Source organism: Euprymna scolopes, chromosome 45 (genome assembly GCF_053919585.1).
Source record: "Euprymna scolopes isolate OS-2025 chromosome 45, ASM5391958v1, whole genome shotgun sequence".
Lineage (NCBI taxonomy): Eukaryota > Metazoa > Mollusca > Cephalopoda > Sepiida > Sepiolidae > Euprymna > Euprymna scolopes.
In genome coordinates, this window is record NC_136526.1 from 29853918 (window position 1) to 29872353 (window position 18436).

The 18436-nt window shown below is 34.2% G+C and overlaps 1 protein-coding gene across 2 annotated transcripts in view; it reads right to left on the reverse strand.

Annotated features, from left to right (window-relative positions):
* Positions 1–8200: 8200 nt before the first annotated feature.
* The window catches only part of LOC145269334 (uncharacterized), a 28713-nt gene continuing 18477 nt past the window's right edge, over positions 8201–18436 (reverse strand). Inside the window, exon 2 of one of the 2 annotated variants that reach the window (XM_080125034.1) lies at positions 8201–13416. In XM_080125034.1, coding sequence (XP_079981160.1) covers positions 9781–10410 — 630 coding nt within the window. In that variant the 5' untranslated portion in view covers positions 10411–13416 and the 3' untranslated portion in view covers positions 8201–9780. The remainder of the gene's footprint in view (positions 13417–18436) is intronic. The other variant, XM_080125033.1, reaches the window with a different exon arrangement.

Here is an 18436-nt window from a genome sequence, read left to right on the forward strand (position 1 = left end):
AATACTGCCCTACACCCAGGGCCACCACCTTGGAGAACAATACAAGAGTCTAATAAGAAGCACGGCGGCGAGAAGAAACCCCAGCCACATACCGGGGTGCTATCACAGTGCACCCAGATTTGTGGTGGTGATCTTTCAGGAAGATCGTGCTCTAAAATCACCTTTGTCTATGTTCATCCAACAGGAAGGCCAGACAAGGCAAAAAAGATGTACGCCATTCTGAACAAACAGAGCAACAGGTCCCTGGTGCGTTCAGACTGTTTTGAGACATTTTAAGAGAACAGTCCTAACCTTCTGTATTCCTTGAAAACATGTGTTGGAGTAGTGCAAACTAGTGGAAGGAGGTCAAACGGGTTCCAAGTGAGATCTGTTGACGGAGAAGTAAGCCTTCCACTCCCCAACCTCATCGAATGTAATGAAATACCAGACGACAGAGCTAATATTCCTACCCCTGAGACAGCCCTTCATTACCCACATTTAAAAAGGATAGCGCATCTCATCCCTTCCTTGGAACCAGAGACTCTAATAATGTTCCTGTTAGGGCGCAACATCATAAGGGTACACAAGGTTCGTAAGCAAATCAACGGCCCCCATGATGCACCCTATGCACAGAAATTGGACCTCGCTTGGGTTGTGGTGGGTAATGTCTGCTTAGGAAGGACTCAAAAACCTCCCACAATAAGCACCCTTCACACCATCAGCGAAGGAGGGCGACTCACATTTTTCGAGCCCTGCTTAAAGTTAAGGAAGTCTATAAAGAAGATTTGTGTTATAAGTCTTCCCACAACAAAGAAGGACATTTGTGTCACAATATTTTCTAACAGACCAAGGATGACAAAAAGGTAGTCTCTTCCATCGAGGATACTGCCTTTCTCAACATCATGCAACAGCAAGTCGAAAGGGATAGCAGCAACAATTGGGTTGCTCCATTGCCTCTGAAGACCCCAAGATGCCAATTTCCATAGAACAGGGCACTAGCTGAAAGACGGCTCACTACGCTGATCCGCAAACTCAGGAAGGAACCCGATTCACCGAAATTCGGCCATGGGTGTTCATGATTACGGCTTCCTCCACAAAAATGCGACTCAGATCCCAGTATTTTGGAAGGTTCTCTACCTGGTTATCTCTAACTAGAGCTATAGCCAAACTCATCCACATTGTCCATACCTTCCATCGAGTGTGAGAGACAACAGAAGATGGGTGCACTAAGTGGCACCATTGCCAACGAGCAACTACTGTTACAGAGCTCCTGTAGGAGGACGTCTTTACTGAGGACCTAGCATGAATAAGAAACAAGAGAGAACTTTCCAAGGACAGCCCCCCTAAAGACCTCAGCCCCTTTTTGGACGACCGCGGCTTTCTGTGAATTGGAAGACGCTTAACCAGAGCAGAAATCCCTTCAGATGAAAAACACCCCATCATCATTCCAGGGAAGCACCATGTAGAGTTGCTGCTTGTGCAACACTACCATGCACAGATTAAACAGCAAGGGAGCCTCTTTACTGAGGGGGCTATTCACACAGACAGATTTTGGATTGTCGGTGGCAAGAGGTGTGTGAGTAAATCCATCAACCATTGCGTTATGTGCCGAAAACTGTGGGGCACTACCCAAACCCAGAAGATGGCCGACCTTCCTGCTGATCGCCTCCTGATCAACCCACCTTTTACTAGCATCGGCCTAGATGTTTTTGGCCCCTGGACAATTTCCGCACGCCAAACCAGGGGTGGCTTTGTCAACAGCAAACGTTAGGCAGTAATATTCATATGCATGGGTTCCAGAGGTGTCCACATCGAAGTGATTGAATCATTAGACACCTCAAGTTTCATAAATGCACTCAGGCGGTTTTTATCAGGAGACCAGCTAAGAACATATGCTCTGATCGCAGTACCAACTTCATAGGAGCCTGCAGGGAGCTAGTTATAGAATCCAACCTAGGGTTTAACACCATCCAAAGGTTTTTGGGGGAGCAAAAATTATACGGCATAATCACGTTGACACACAGATTCCTGTCAGATTACCAAAGTTAAGCAACGTTGAACCTGGTCATTACTAAAATGGGTGACCAATTTGGGAAGTCCAGGTGCTGTATGTAGGAGGACGTCGACACCTCCCTGCAAAAAGTTGCAAAACCTTAACGTCGTCATCTCCCCTAATGGGGATATACATACGACTGGGGACCGCTTGTGAATTTCATACTCCCATGAAACTTCCTCCTTCGGAGGAAGCCGATTAAACCCTGAATAGGGATGGTGCTGACTGCACACACACAAAGCTGCACCTGGTTGTTGAACACCCCCCCATGCTCCCCACATGGGAGGGGTTTGGGAAAGGATAATCGGGTTGACAAAGAAAATCTTGAACTCCATGTTGTTGGAACATAGAGGTTGACTCATGAACTGCTTATTACCTTCTTAGCAGAGGTTACCTCTACTGTGAATGCCAGACCTCTCCTAGAGGTATCTACAGATCCAAAAGACCCCTGCATACTCACTCCTGCCTAACTCAATCATCAGGAGAATATTTCATCCATGGACTTGAATATGGACCAAAAGATATCATAAAAAGCCAGTGGAAATGCATTGAACATCTGGCAGAGACATTCTGGGGAAAATGGCAGAAAGCCTACATGGCTTCACTCCAAAGATGGACAAAATGGACTTAAAGGAATATAATCTTAGGGAAGGGGATGTAGTGCTGTTGAAAGACAATCAGACAAAAAGAGGTTCATGGCCCTTAGGGCTTGTCATTTTTTTCCACATTTGATTAATTCTCATTTCCTATTTTGTTAGTATTTTGGACTTATTCAATTTCGACGTATTTTAAGCACTTTCTGCTTCCCCCTTTCACACTGAACTAACTTCACACTAATTCTACTTTATTCTTTTTTCTGTTTTTCAGTTTTTACCTTCTTCATTGTTAATAAACCTGTTGATTCAACGACAAAATGTCTTCAGAGTCTTAATTTTGGAAAAGTGTTTATACTTTCCGTCGTAAGATTTAAAACACTCTAAACAATGGAGCACGTGGTCTTTACGGGACGGAATATCTCAGAGGAAATATATATATACTAGCTGGCAGCCCAGTGTTGCCCGGGCATACAATATGTGTATACATGATATTTTAATTTATGCTGATTGCATATGCATTATTATGGAATCAATCTTTTATTGAATATTATATATTACAAGGAATAATTTGCCTGGTTAACTAATTCGCAAAAAAAAAAAAAACAATAATGATGTTGCAAATAAAATCACTCAAATACACATCTATCATATTCATGAAAGGTTTGAGGACAAGACTTCATGCAGAATTCTAATGTTAAATTCCACATCCGAATGCGCATCAGAGAGAAGTCGTTTGCTTGTGGCAATTTTTTTGAAATGATTGTTTCAAAGTTCACATGCAAAAGCACATGTCAAGTTTGTGGGGGAAGATATTCAGAGAAATCTCATTTGACGAGACATATGAAAATACACACAACCTAGTTGCTTGTATCTGTAGCACTTGGTTCACCAGGTATATTTTGCACTGTTAATTCAAGCTTAAGAAAACATATGCGAACACGAATGCCTATTAGAAACTATACTCTAAAGTCTCTCCGGAGTTTGTCAATACAACCTTGCATGAGGATACTTTCTCCTTAGAAAAAAACTTGACAAAATATTCAAAACCACACAGTATTTGTGCCCCCCTCCCAAATTGATGAATCTTTTTTATACAAAACATACATAAGCTAGTTGTATCTCTCTTGCACTTGGTTCACCAGGTATATTTCTCCCAGTTGGAATATATGAAATAGCAATTGAATGTCCATCATCTGGTAAGATGTCCCACCCCACCTTAAACTGATAAGGAACTTTGAATGTCTAGAGGAGAGAACTTGAATGTACGCACTGCCCTTAAGTGTCTAACATTAAAAAAGGGCATATCAATAAAACCTGGTATGAGGATACCCACACGTAAACCCTGATTAAGTAATCAAAAATCAGGCCAATTTATGTTCTTTAATGTTTTACCAACTCAACATTTGAAAGGTAAAAGAGAATTTAATGTAACACTTGAATATCTATGGATTCTATAAGCAATAAAACATAAGGGTGGCCCTGTCGGTGGGGCATTAGAATACGCCGACTGCCCCCCTGCAGAGGGTAAAAGTCCCTCAATCAGGGTCCTGGATATGACCTTAAACTATATCCAGTGGTGACGCCCCAGCTTGTGGGCTTTGGGGAGTGTGGAGCCACCCTTTAATTACTATTGCTCCCAGGTCCACTCTGACCCGGAGTGGTAGTACCTGTTAGGGTCCCAACTATGGGTTAAATAGAAACCGACATAAAACAACAAATATATTCTATTAAAAAAATTTTTCATCAAAATCTTTGGATTCAGCATTAAATAACCCGAAAAGGGTTGATATGTCGTAAAACAAAAACAACCAACCAACCAAAACATAAGGGGTCCCTTGATTTCTGAGAACTTTAAGTAAAATGAAACAAAAAAGCTTTGAATACCCACTGGAGAGAACCTGAATGCCTATCAGACACTATTCTCGAGTGTCTACAGTCTATCTGCATATTTGTCTATCTGCATATTTGTCTATCTGCATAGGCATGCTTTGTCAAGGTAACTTGGCATGAGGATATTTTTCCTTACAAGTAAATCCTGACAGCATGATATTTCAGACCCTGACTTATGTTGACTCTTATAAATTACACAAGATTCTGGAATGAAATTTGCAAGGGGACAGCTTACCATATTTGCTCTTTGGTTGGCGATAGATCCACTAAGTAAACTATTTAATAAAAGTCGTCCACCTACAACCTGAGCTAGACAAGACAACAACGGATTTTCTTTATAAAAATAAAACTACTTGATCCATTTACATTCTAAAAGGAATATATTTTTTTCGTCATGGATACATACGTCATACAAATTTTTTATATATTTTTTTTTTAATATAGAGGGAATTTTGGTCAATTATATCAAATTTTTATCAAATAATAATAATAATCATATCAAATCGTTCAATATTATAAATTGAAATTTCTATATAAGTTGAGTTTTTTCTCATTCTGGCATTGATATTAAAATCCTACTTTTTCTATTTAAAAATTATTAGAACAAACTTCTTAATATACTCAGCCATGGATATGCAAGCGACTACATGAATGTGAACTAATTTCTACTCCTTGGAAAAATAAGCATTATTTATTTTTATGGTTTCTTTTTAAATGATTTATTTCATATTATGTAGAATTATATTTATGCATAGACTTTAAGATGCAACCCTTCTAACACACGGATGTATATAAAAGTGACTTTGTTGGTGTGTGTGCTCGGAATATTTTGTCTACAAAATTTGATAAGCTATTTAGACCTTTAGCACACTTGGTTTTGTTTTTGGCCGCTAATATTGCTGTTAATGGTTCAAAACTGAAAAAAAGAAGACTTTGGCTCAGCGCAAGTTGATTATACCAGTTTTTATAATGTGCATGCGTTAATTAAAAGTTACAGGTTAGACAACATCATTAGAAATATTTGGAATCAAGTTTTTCCTTTGCTATTAGTTTAGATCATTTGGGGATTTGAAACCATAGCAGTAAGTTTTAGTCTCCCCTCCATCAATGCCAGAGGTTCTGGTGAGATATATAAATATAGAATTAATCAATGTCTCTTGTTTTTTAAGAGATTATCCTTATTCTTAAATTTCATAAAAAACAGCTTTTCATTTAGACAAAGAAAGCCGGGAGAATTTAATAATTGACAGGTTTTCGTTTTTGTAAAAAATTTCCTAGTTTACAATTAGTGTTAGATTATTTATTATTTTTCTATAATATAAAGCAGGTGTCTTATCATTATAGTCTGGATTGGAGCATTTATGGCCAGTATATATTTGAGTGTATTACTTGCTTGACCAATTGATTGTAGGATCTTCCTGTGCTCTAATGTTAGCTTGATAAATAAGAGAGATTGTTAGACAATTTTGTTTGAGGGTGCATTCAGACTTATTAATACAACTACAAACTGTGTTTTTTATTTTTTATTGATTTGATCATTTCGTCTAATCCTTTTTGTAAATGATTTTTTCTGTCATATCTTATCATGTAATCCACTTCAGAATGATCCAATTGCTCAACACATCGTGCAGATTACTTATTTTTAAAAAGTGTTAATCCTTATAATCTTCATCATTTGAGTTTACAAGAAAAAGTATGCCTTCCATTTCAAATGCCTGAGAAGATCTTGGATTTTCATTATAAGGATGATTCCATTTGCTTGTAATTTGAATGTTATTGAAAGAAGTATTGAAGTTGATTTTGATTTTTTATGAGCGAAAATCCTGCATTTTAGAGAACTCAACAGGAGCTACAGTAAAAACATAATTGCTTATGTAAAACAAATAAAAGTATATCTTGCTCTATTTGGTATTGAGCACTCTTGCATTAACCTCATTAAAACTTAATTGGTTGCTTCATCTCTGAAATATATTTTTTTGGTAGCGAAGCCTTTTTTTATCTAATTTTGATTTTTAAAGTTTAATTTATTTCTACTTTAACTTTTGTTTTAAACATCCATAATATTTCGTATTGAAAACAATTATAATTAAATAAACTAATTATGATATTTTATTTATACTGTTCTGAAGAGAATTCTGTTATGTTTTTGGGGATATACATACGCATACACATGTGCAGGAATGATAAAGTATAAGTTATTTCCACTGAATGCATGTAAGTCTTGCGAAACATATAGGAGTCTGTTTTCTGTGATTTTTTATTACTTTCACATAAGGACACTCTATTGCTAAGGTTTTTGGTGGCACCTATGTAAGATCTGTTGCATGCTGTGGATTTTAGTGCATACATTGCTGGAGGAGCAGTCATTTTTATTTTTAATGTTTGGTTTTTCAGTGTGTACGTGTTTCCCTCTATTACTATGACACAAACACCAGATCGCTGTTTGTTGTATTTTATGACCCTTTGCATTGAGCAGTTTAGCTAAGAATGTGTTTTAGGTTTGTTTTTTGTTGTTTTGGCTTGTATTGTGTATGCTAGAATTTGTTCTTTATTCCATTTTGGGGGATTTCTTAGTTGATCTGGTATTTTTTATGCCAGTTCGATACCTTTGTGTATTAGCCGTGATGGATATCCTCTTCTCCTCATGTTAATTGCAGTTCATTTTGTCTAATCATTTGGTCAGAGGTGTTCGATCATCACTATGGTGTAGATTCTGCATGAAAGGGAGTAGGATATGGATTCTAGGCAGCTTTTGAAGTGATGGCTTTTAAATTGGAGATAGTGTTGAGTGTCTGTGGGTTTTCGGTAGATGTCTGATATTGCCTTTAATTTTACTAGTATGTATAAGAAGTGTAATTCTGTAGAGCTTCTATGGTGAATTTAATTTTAAGGTGTAGGTTTTATAGTATAGCGTGTTTGATGTCCCCTATGTGGTTTTCCAAAGAATAAAACTATCATCCAGGTATGCTTCTAAAATTCGTTGAAGAATATTTTGGTATTATATAAAATATAATGAAGAATATTTTGGTATTATATAAAATATGGCGTCTTTTCTAGGCTACTGTAAGGGTGGCATATGTTGGTGCACTTTTTGTTCCTACTGCTGTGCTTAGTATTTGAATGTAATTATTAAATTATAATTTGAATTTAATTATTAAATTATAATTTGGATGTAATTATTAAATTATAATTTGAATGTGATTATTAAATTATAATTTGAATGTAATTATTAAATTATAATTTGAATGTAATTATTAAATTATAATTTGAATGTAATTATTAAATTATAACTTGGATGTAATTATAAAATTATAACTTGGATGTAATTATTCAATTATAATTTGAATGTAATTATTAAATTATAAATTGAATGTAATTATTAAATTATAATTTGGATGTAATTATTAAATTATAATTTGAATGTAATTATTAAATTATTATTTGAATGTAATTATAAAATAATAATTTGAATGTAATTATTAAATTATAATTTGAATGTAATTATTAAATTATAATTTGAATGTAATTATTAAATTATAATTTGAATGTAATTATTAAATTATAATTTGAATGTAATTATTAAATTATAATTTGAATGTAATTATTAAATTATAAATTGAATGTAATTATTAAATCATAATTTGAATGTAATTATTAAATCATAATTTGAATGTAATATTAAATTATAATTTGAATGTAATTATTAAATTATAATTTGAATGTAATTATTAAATTATAATTTGAATGTAATTATTAAATCATAATTTGAATGTAATTATTAAATCATAATTTGAATGTAATATTAAATTATAATTTGAATGTAATTATTAAATTATAATTTGAATGTAATTATTAAATTATAATTTGAATGTAATTATTAAATTATAAATTGAATGTAATTATTAAATTATAAATTCAATCGATAACAAATTCATTTCCTAGGTTGTAGAATGTTTTTATATATGCTTATTGATCCAGTGTGAGATTACTTCATTTCCTAGGTTGTAGAATATGTTTTTATATAGGCTCCAAACATCAAATGTGGCTAGTATTGTCCCTAGTATTGTGGTAGGGAATTTAGGAAGTGGATTTTATCTCTTACGTAGCTCCTGACTTGACCTGTGAAAATTTGTAATAATATATCTATTAGATTACTAAGTGTGTTGTAGAATAAGTTGGTCAAAATAATAAGTAATTGGAATTTGGTGTTGATATATTCAGTTTTATGTGTTGATGCCATCTTTTAACAGGTTTTATTTATGGATCTTGCATAGTTTGTATAAGTTGTTCGTTTTTGTAGTAAAGTTTGTGAAATCCTTTTCTGTTTTCTTAATATTCTATTGTATGTTGAGCGAACCTTTGTGATGTAATATATATATATATATACATGTTAATTGGTGTGTAGTGGTTTCATACTCTGGTGAGTGTATAATTTTAACTGAAACCATTTATCACATATTTAATTATGGAGATATTCTTAAACAGATTATTAGTATAATTATTATTATTATTAGTAGTAGTAAAACTCTAGTCTAGTGCACCATACCTCATAGGTTATCCATACTTAAGAGATCTTATTTGGGCTGTGAGTTTGTGATAAAGAATAGTTAGGATGTTTTAAAAAATGACAACATATTTAACAAGAATACGGCTATTCTCCCGAGTGTTTCTTTGGATGCTGCATTTAGTATTTAACTTTTACAGATATTTACACACTTCATTGTATTGCATTTTATAGCAGCCATATTAGAGCAGAATCTTTCAGATGACAGGTAGCTCACATATTTTATTTCTGTGGCAGAACTTATGTTTGGATTCAAGGACAAGAATTCTTCTTGCATAGTGGAGTATCCAGGTCCATGTTGTTACTTGGGGTATTCATACTGAAAAGATCTTATTTGGACTGTTAATTCTATACTAGAATATTTAATTAAAGATTACTTATACAAAAAATATCCTCATGTCAGCAAGTCCTAACAAACTCTTAAACTTTTAATGTCAGTTTTGTTTTTATTTATATATTTTTTGTTTTTATTTTGCAACTTTTTTATACATATTTGTTTCTCATTTTTCTAATTGAGTCGTTTTCTTTTATACCAAAGTATTTGTATTGTTCTTAATCTTTGTTGTCATTGCTGAGACCACTCATTTTATCAAAACATTAGTCATCAAGCCTTTCTTCTTTTTTTTCATTTTCTTTCTTTGAAGATTGTAATGCTGGGTATTGGTCAGCCAAATCAGTTACCAACATTCTCCTGCTTCTTATTGAAACCAACCGAGAGCTCTTTTTAGTATCCTTCTTATTCCTTTAAGTGCAATTGTCTGGATCTTTTTTGCTCTTGGTTCACCAGGATAATTAGTTAAGTAGGATTTCAGGTTCCCTGTGGCACCTATAACTGGTATGATTGATATCTCGTTAAGATTCCAGTTTCTTTTCATATCATACATGAGACCTTGATGTTTGGTCTGTTTCTCACTTTCAGCTCTGTACAGACCTCCATCATTAGGGATACTGATTTCAACCAAGGTTGCCACTCTCTCTGACTTATTCCATATAACTATAATGCCACATTTCAGAGCAGCATTTTCAAGGTAGGTAGCTGTAGGGATTACATGGTCGTAATGTATAGTATATAACTGTTCTTTCAGGTTGATGTTCCAGGACTTGCTGCTACACTGGATGTTTAATTTTTTACAGATGTTCCAGTTGATATACTTACAAACTCCATCATGTCTTGCTGTATAATAGCCATCCCCCAAAAGAATTTTGCAACTTGATACCAGATGACTCACACTTTCCAATTCTGTGTGGCAGAATCTGCATTTGTCATTAGTGATCCCTGCCATCTTCTTGAATGCATTGGTCATCAATCCCTGGTCTTGAGCAGCCATTATAACCCTTTCCTGATCATGGTGGAAGGCTCCCCTCTTGAGCCAGTCCAAGGAACTTTCTTTGTTTATGTATTCCTGAGAGAGTTCTCACAGAAAATACTTTGCACACTGTTGTTGGTCCCACTCTTCAAGATACCTCCTTTGAAAGGTCTCGGTATATTCCTGCTGACTCTTGCTATTTCTGTGGCAAGCTTGTTTGGTGTCTCAGCCTCATCTGTGAGACAGCTCTGACCAAAATGCTTGGCTAGCTGGGTGACTGATGTTGTTCTGCTGGCTCTAGTATCTTGATGTTCATATAATATTGAGAGGGTATGGTTCTGGGAGCTTCTCAGATACTGGTCTGTGCTCACTATAGTTGCACTATGTTGGTGGTTTAGCTCTGAAAACCCTAGTCCTCCTTCTTCCCTGGTCAAATACAGTCTTGTTAGACACCGATTTCTATATATTATTTTATGCAGTGTTAGTAAGTTCTGTGTCTTTACATCTTTTTTTCCTTTTTTTGAAGATTGTAACATTTGATCTTTACATCTAGCTGGTTGATGTATTTTTGTTGCCAGTCAATGATACCAAAACTATATGTTATTACTGGCATGGCAAGCTGGTTGATGGCAGTTATTTTATTTTTATTTGTAAGTTGTATTTTGCAGATCTTTCTCACACGACGTACATACTTTTTGCCAATCTTCTCCCCTATCTTGACATGTTGTATGTTGTCATATTCTTCAATGCCAAGGTTCGTACTCTTCTAGATCCCTGATGTCGACGCCTTCATTTAGTTGCATATTTTCTGTGCGTCTTCTTCCCAGCTCTGAGTGTATACTTTTATCTAGGCCAAACTTCATTCAGATATGATTGGAGAAGGTGTGTACTACCTGCAGAAGCTGGTGCAGATCTGTGTCAGAGCTAGCATACAGTTTAAGATCATCCATCAAGAGCAGATGGTTTACTCTCTTGCTTTGATCTCGATGGTGTCCCTGACTAAAATTATAGGCACTCTGATTGTTATTCAGGAGCTTGCTGAGTGGGTCTATTGCCATACAGAAGAGTAAGGGAGATAAGCTGTCACCTTGGAATATTCCCTTCTTGATTTTTACTTCAGGGATGATTGTCTTTCCTCCATTGTGACTTAATGATATGATGGTTTTCCACATCTGAAGGTGAGCCACCAGTGTTTGTTTAATTGTTAGGTGGATCCTGTATAACTCAAGGCACCGAAGTAACCATGAGTGTGACATGCTGTCAAATGCCTTCTGGAAATCGATCTATGCCATGCTCAGATTTCTTTACCCCTTCCTACAGTCTTCTACGATGGTCTTTGGTTCCAAGACATTTTCTCCTGCAACCTGTCTGCTCTTTTTCAAGAAGATAGGTGGTCATATATATTGTCGGCTACCAAACCAGTGAAAAGCTTGTAAGTGGTTGTTAGACAGTGTATTGGCCTATATTTATTTGGATGTTGTGTCCCCTTGGTGTTAGGTATGAGGCTGGTGACCCCTTTGTAAACCAGGGTGGTGTTGCTTCTTCACCTCTCAGCATCCTGCTGAAGTAATCACTGTAGTGGCGATAGAGTACAGTCAATTGTTTCAGCCAGAAGTTTTGGACATTATTGATGTCGATTTAGATCTTCCAGTATGAGTTTTAATGTGGTTATTTAAATTACTTTTATCAGAAAATAATTTTCCACATATTTGACAAGAAAATGGCTTTTCTTGAGTATGTATTCTTATATGATTTTTCAAGTGTGATTTCCTTGTGAAAGTTGAACCACAAACTTCACAGGAATATGGTCTTTCCCCAGTATGCGTTCGAACATGATCGATTAGATTTCCTTTGCGTGAAAATGAAGACTCACATATTTCACAATGAAATGGCTTTTCTCCTGTGTGTATGCTTACATGATTTTTCAAGTGTGACTTTCTTGAAAATGCTAAACCACACATTTCACAACAATGTGGTTTCTCTCCAGTATGTGTTCTGGTATGTTCAATTAAAATACCTTGCAGTGAAAACGACATGCCACATATTTTACAAGTATATGGCTTCTCTCCAGTGTGCCTTCTCATGTGATTTGTCAAGTGTGTGCTCCGTGAGAAAGAAGTGCCACACACTTCACAAGAAAATGGTTTCTCACCGGTATGTGTTCTATTGTGCTGAATTAAACTACCTTTCATAGCAAATGCAGCCTGGCATATTTCACAAGCATATCGCTTATATCCAGTATGTGTTGCCATGTGGTTTTTCAAGTGTGACTTTGTGGTAAAACATGAGCCACATACTTCACATGAATATGGTTTCTCTCCAGTGTGAGTTCGGATATGTTCTGTTAAAGTACCTTTAAGTGAAAATGAACAGTCACAAAATTCACATAAAAATGGTTTTTCTCCCGTATGTATTCTCATATGATTTTTCAAGTTTGATTTCTTAATAAAAGAAGCACCACACACTTCACAGGTATGAGGTTTTTCTCCAGTGTGAGTTCGTATGTGATCAACTAACGTACCTTTCAAGGAAAACGACGCCTGACATATATCACAAGTGTATGCCTTCTCTCCAGTGTGTACTGTCATGTGGTTTTTTAGATGCAACTTTGTTGTGAAACAAGTGCCACATGTTTCACAGGAATAGGGTTTCTCTCCAGTGTGTGTTCGTATGTGTGTTTTAAGGTTGCAAACCTTAGAAAATTTCATCTTGCAAATTTCACATGAAAAACGTTTCTCTCCAGTGTGTGTTTGTATGTGCGTGGTTAAATGTGACTTTTTGTAAAAACACGATGAACACATTTTGCAAGTAAAACGTTTTTCTCTAGGATGGGCTTGTACATGGTGTTTTACGTATTCTTTTCTGGTAACAGCTGATGTGATGCAAGTAAAAGGTCTATTTTCAGCACATGAATCCATTATTTTGATGAAAACTTTGGGAAAAGCTAATAAACAACATCCAAAATATTAATTTTTCTTTCTATTAAACATGAGGTGAAGGAGATCGTCGAAATTTTTGCCTCTGTATCTGCAAATGATGAAAAATATTATTTAACAAATTACACTTCAAACGAGCATAAAAATAATGTAGATATTTTAATAAACAGTTGAGGATATGTGTTATATGAGAAAGAATGTTATATAAAAATATATAATGGTTGCATGATGGGAGTTTAAAAACAAGCTAAAATAAGATTAAAACCAAAAACTCAAAAATGCAAGAAAATCAATTTATTTAAAAGATAATTTATGTCAAATCGTTCACTCACATACTCAAATTTTGGGCATCATAAAGACTACAAAATCCTGAAATTTGGAACATGTAATTCCGCGCAACATTTAAATGATTACATTTTTAGTTTGGAATAGTATGTGACTAACATTTCACTCAGATTAGTTTTTGGAAGAAATCACAAAAATGGATTTTTTAATGCTTTTTCACACTAAACAAGGTGCACTACACCTTTGACCAATTATACTACAGAGTGGAACGATAAAATTGTTGCCCTAGAAAACATGATTCCATTTCCGTTTGATGAAGACCGATTTTCTTTTTCTGTTGCAGACTATCTACTAGTTGGCCAGTTGTGTACAAATCCCAAAAGCAATAGGAGCCTTCTATCATGTCTGAAAGTCACACGATGTTCAAATGAGCGAGATTGGAGATGCACCACAGCACAACTCATGCTCTCTACCAATCAGAGTTCCGACAACAGTATCCTAAAAATGCATTGCTGGATTGCCACGAATAACAGAGATCTGCCCAGGGTGATGAAAACAAAATTTCCAGAAACAGTTATGGTGTTTGGTGTGGTTTCCATTGAGGGCCACATCACGCCATCTCACATCTTCGAAGTTGTCTTGAAAGTCAACACCATGTTGTGGATGCGGTGAAGAGTGTGGTGATCTTGTGGCTGCTGGCAGACAGTGGGTGTGTCAGCAGGCCCCAGCACAAGCTCACAAGTCCAAAGAGACCCAGGCTTGGCTACAGGAGGAGTGTTACAACTTTGTAACCTTTCTCTCACTAGTCCCCCTCCTTCCCCGACCTGAACACACTGGACTACTTCATTTGGTCATACATCGAGAACATCACCAACATGACCTCCCAACAACACCAAAGCCAGCCTGATCACCATCTGCCGAGTATTCGCTGGTGTTTGTGGAAGAAGCATACTCCTATTTCCAGATTCGTATCAAGGCGTTGATTCAGGTTGAAGGCAGCTACATTGAATAGATGTCAGCTCTACTACATAATCAAGTTATTGAATTATTTTTTCAATATTTTAAAATAAAGTTGTTTTCTTTAGGGCGACAACTCTATCATTCCACTCTGCAGTGTCAGAATATATTTGATTAGTATGGTTTATCTCCAATATCCTTATAGGAATCTGATACTTATTTCCATTGTATGGACGACCAGTGTGAACGGAAACACCACAATATCATTATACCATCTTTAAAGAGTACCTATACCAACATTGGATCCTAGATAAAAGACTAACAGAGTATATTTAATTTCACATATGGTGCAAAAGCGACATGATTTTTTATTTAAATTATTATCATTTTTTTACATTACATCTATCATCAGGAGATTCTATTTATTTAAAAATAGAAAAGAAGGTGACAACATACTATGAAATAAGCGGATTTATATACTAATATATATTATTATACTAATATATATTATTATACTAATATATATTATTATACTAATATATATTATTATACTATTATATATTATTATACTATTATATATTATTATACTAATATATATTATTATAATAATATATATTATTATAATAATATATATTATTATAATAATATATATTATTATAATAATATATATTATTATACTAATATATATTATTATAATAATATATAATAGTATAATAATATATAATAGTATAATAATATATATTATTATACTAATATATATTATTATACTAATATATATTATTATACTATTATATATTATTATACTAATATATATTATTATAATAATATATATTATTATAATAATATATATTATTATACTAATATATATTATTATAATAATATATATTAGTATATAAATCCGCCTTTTCTTTTACATCGTAAGCTTCTTAAAACGTGAATAGCTTAAGTTCAGAATAAAATCACGCTTTCTTTTAACGGTTTATTTAAAAAAAACTCAATTTATTCACTACAGTTTGCAATTTGGAGACGGAACTGTTTTTGTTGAGATAAGTGATTTCAATTTTAATCACGCTTTTTATTTTAGATTTAAAATATTAATAACTCCATTTTATTTCAGTATTTAAATTTGTGTATTTCTGTTTTATTAAATGCTAGCTTTTTTTTTTTTTTTCTCGTACATAAATGTTTATTTATCTACCGAGTTGATTGCAAAAATAGATTACGAATTGTACTCATTTTTAGTTCGTGTGAGGGGAATCTATCACCATACTTTCCCTTAAACACGTCCGTTGGACTTTTATTAAGTACAATACTTAATAGTTTGTTTTATTTTATTTTTATTTTATGGAGAGTAGAAAACGCATTGTGGATGCGTTATCGACAGCTCCTGTTACTCTCGCTTCTTCTTATTTGTCCCTCAGTCCTCATTTTTTAATGAGTGATTTTTCTGACAAAGGGAGAAGAAAAAGCTGTTTTCTAGCTTGGCAGTATTTTGTGCGAACAGTTGGCTGAGATGGCGAAAATTTTCTGTTTCTATGTCTATCATTGTAGCCATGTCACTACTAAGGGTGCTGGAGGTAAACGTTTTGTCTGGGCTGACGTTATCCGCCTGATAGTCAGGGACCCGAACCTTGGATTAACCACTAAGGAGGCTGTCCTATCAGCAGGTGCAAAGTACTGGGGCTGCTGTATTGCCATTTGGTGAATGGATTCTGGACCATGCAGTAGCTTCTGGTGGGGCCTCTCGATGCCATACTAGTGGGTAATTGTTACGGCTTTACCTTATCATTAGCTACAAATAAAAAAAAAAAATTCTTCGTTTCTTTTTCTCTCTTAATTTCCCCTCTCTGTCCTGCTCTAAGTAAATATGACGACCTAGTCCACAAATTTCAAAATTTCATCATGACAAGTTTCAAGAAAAAATACACGATTAAACCCGGTTCTCCAACTTCCAACGTAGACCCCTACTACCATGTCTCCTTCTCCAACATCAGGGGTCTACGTTCTAACCTTCCAGAGGTTGAAACCCAATTACAGGAGACTAAACCAGACCTTTTATTTTTAAGTGAAACTGGCATTGGACAGGCTATTTCCCTAGAAGAGTTCGCAATTAAAGGATACTCTAACTTAACCTCTAAATCTGACCCCCAAGATCGCCATGGACATGGAATATGTGCCTATATTAAAGATCGCTTTCCATGTGGTAGGGACATCTCCAGGGAAGATCCTAACTTACCCTATATGTGCTTCCGGGTTGCTTTAGCTCACACTACGGCATTTTTATTTACTCTCTATCGCCCCCACAACAGCGGAGTTACTATATTTAAAAGCATATCTGAGAAAATTGACCAAGTCCTATCTGCTTATCCTTCAGCTAACATTCACATATGTGGAGATTTCAATGTTCACAACGTCGAATGGTTGACCCACTCAAACAAGACCGATGATGAGGGGAGGTTCTGTCATGATTTCTCCATTGCCTATGACCTCACTCAGATTGTTCAGGAACCCACCCGTGTGCCCGACAATGACGGCCAGTATGCTAGCCTACTAGACCTTTTTCTCACAACTTGCCCTGAACTATGTTCAGTTTCTGTTCTGTTGCCTCTTGGATCTTCCGACCACTCTGTTGTATCAATTAAGATAAAAATGAAATGTAATAAGTCCCCAGACGTACCTCTTCATCGTACAGTATATCGATACGTCTCCTGTGCGTCATGAGTAAGTTGCTGGAATCTGTGTTAAATACAGAAGTATTTCCTGCTTTCCGGCTGGCTACAATATGGTTGTCTTCAAGTCTAACGTAAATAAGTTCTTGATGAGCCGTTCCATATAAGTTATCAAATTTAACAAATTTTCATTACTAATGATTATTATATTGTCCAATTTCTACTGTACACTCTTTAACCCTTATCCTTGAGTTGCCTCTTTGACCTTGATAATGAGTTGATACCTATGAAAAAAAAAAAAGAAAAAGTCCAATGTGAACAAGTTCTAATTGAATCGTCCCCCTAAGTAATCCAAGTTTCAAAATTCCCACTGTTTACTATGCTAAAATCACAATGACTAATGTATACCTATTAACCCTTATCCTTGAGTGGCCTCTGGGCCTTGATAAGTGGTGACACCCTTGTAAAAAAAAAAAAAAAAAATATTATACTATTATATATTATTATACTAATATATATTATTATACTATTATGTATTATACTAATATATATATTATACTAGTATATATTATTATACTAATATATATATTATACTAGTATATATTATTATACTAATATAGTGTTTATATCATGTTATCACCTTTTATCCTCCTTTTTAAAAATAGTATTTCCCTATCAAATAATTTATTATCTGGAAACTGCGAAAAGCATGCGCATGAATATTCAAGGTAATATGCTATTAATATATGCATTATCTGTTATTTTAGTATTTTGTCTGTTTAAATTATATTTAAATGCATCAAATTGTTGCTTCATGATTCACATTCCACATCACTAACCGTTCGAGCTAATCAGTTTCGGCTGTTGAATTTCCCCTATTAAAAATTTTTATATTTAATTTTTATATTTAATTTATATTTTTAATTTTTTAATTTAATTTTTCTGGATTTTATATTTCATTTTTGATTTTTATATTTAACTTTTATATTTTATTTTATATTTAATTTTAATTTTTATATTTAATTTTTATTTTAAATTTTTATATTTAATTTTGTATTTATATATTTTTATATTTAATTATTATTTTCAATTTTTATTTAATGTTTATATTTTATTTTTTACGTTTATTTTTATACTTAATTGTAATATTTTATTTCTAATTTTCATTTTTTACTTTTATATTAAATTTTTACTTTTAAT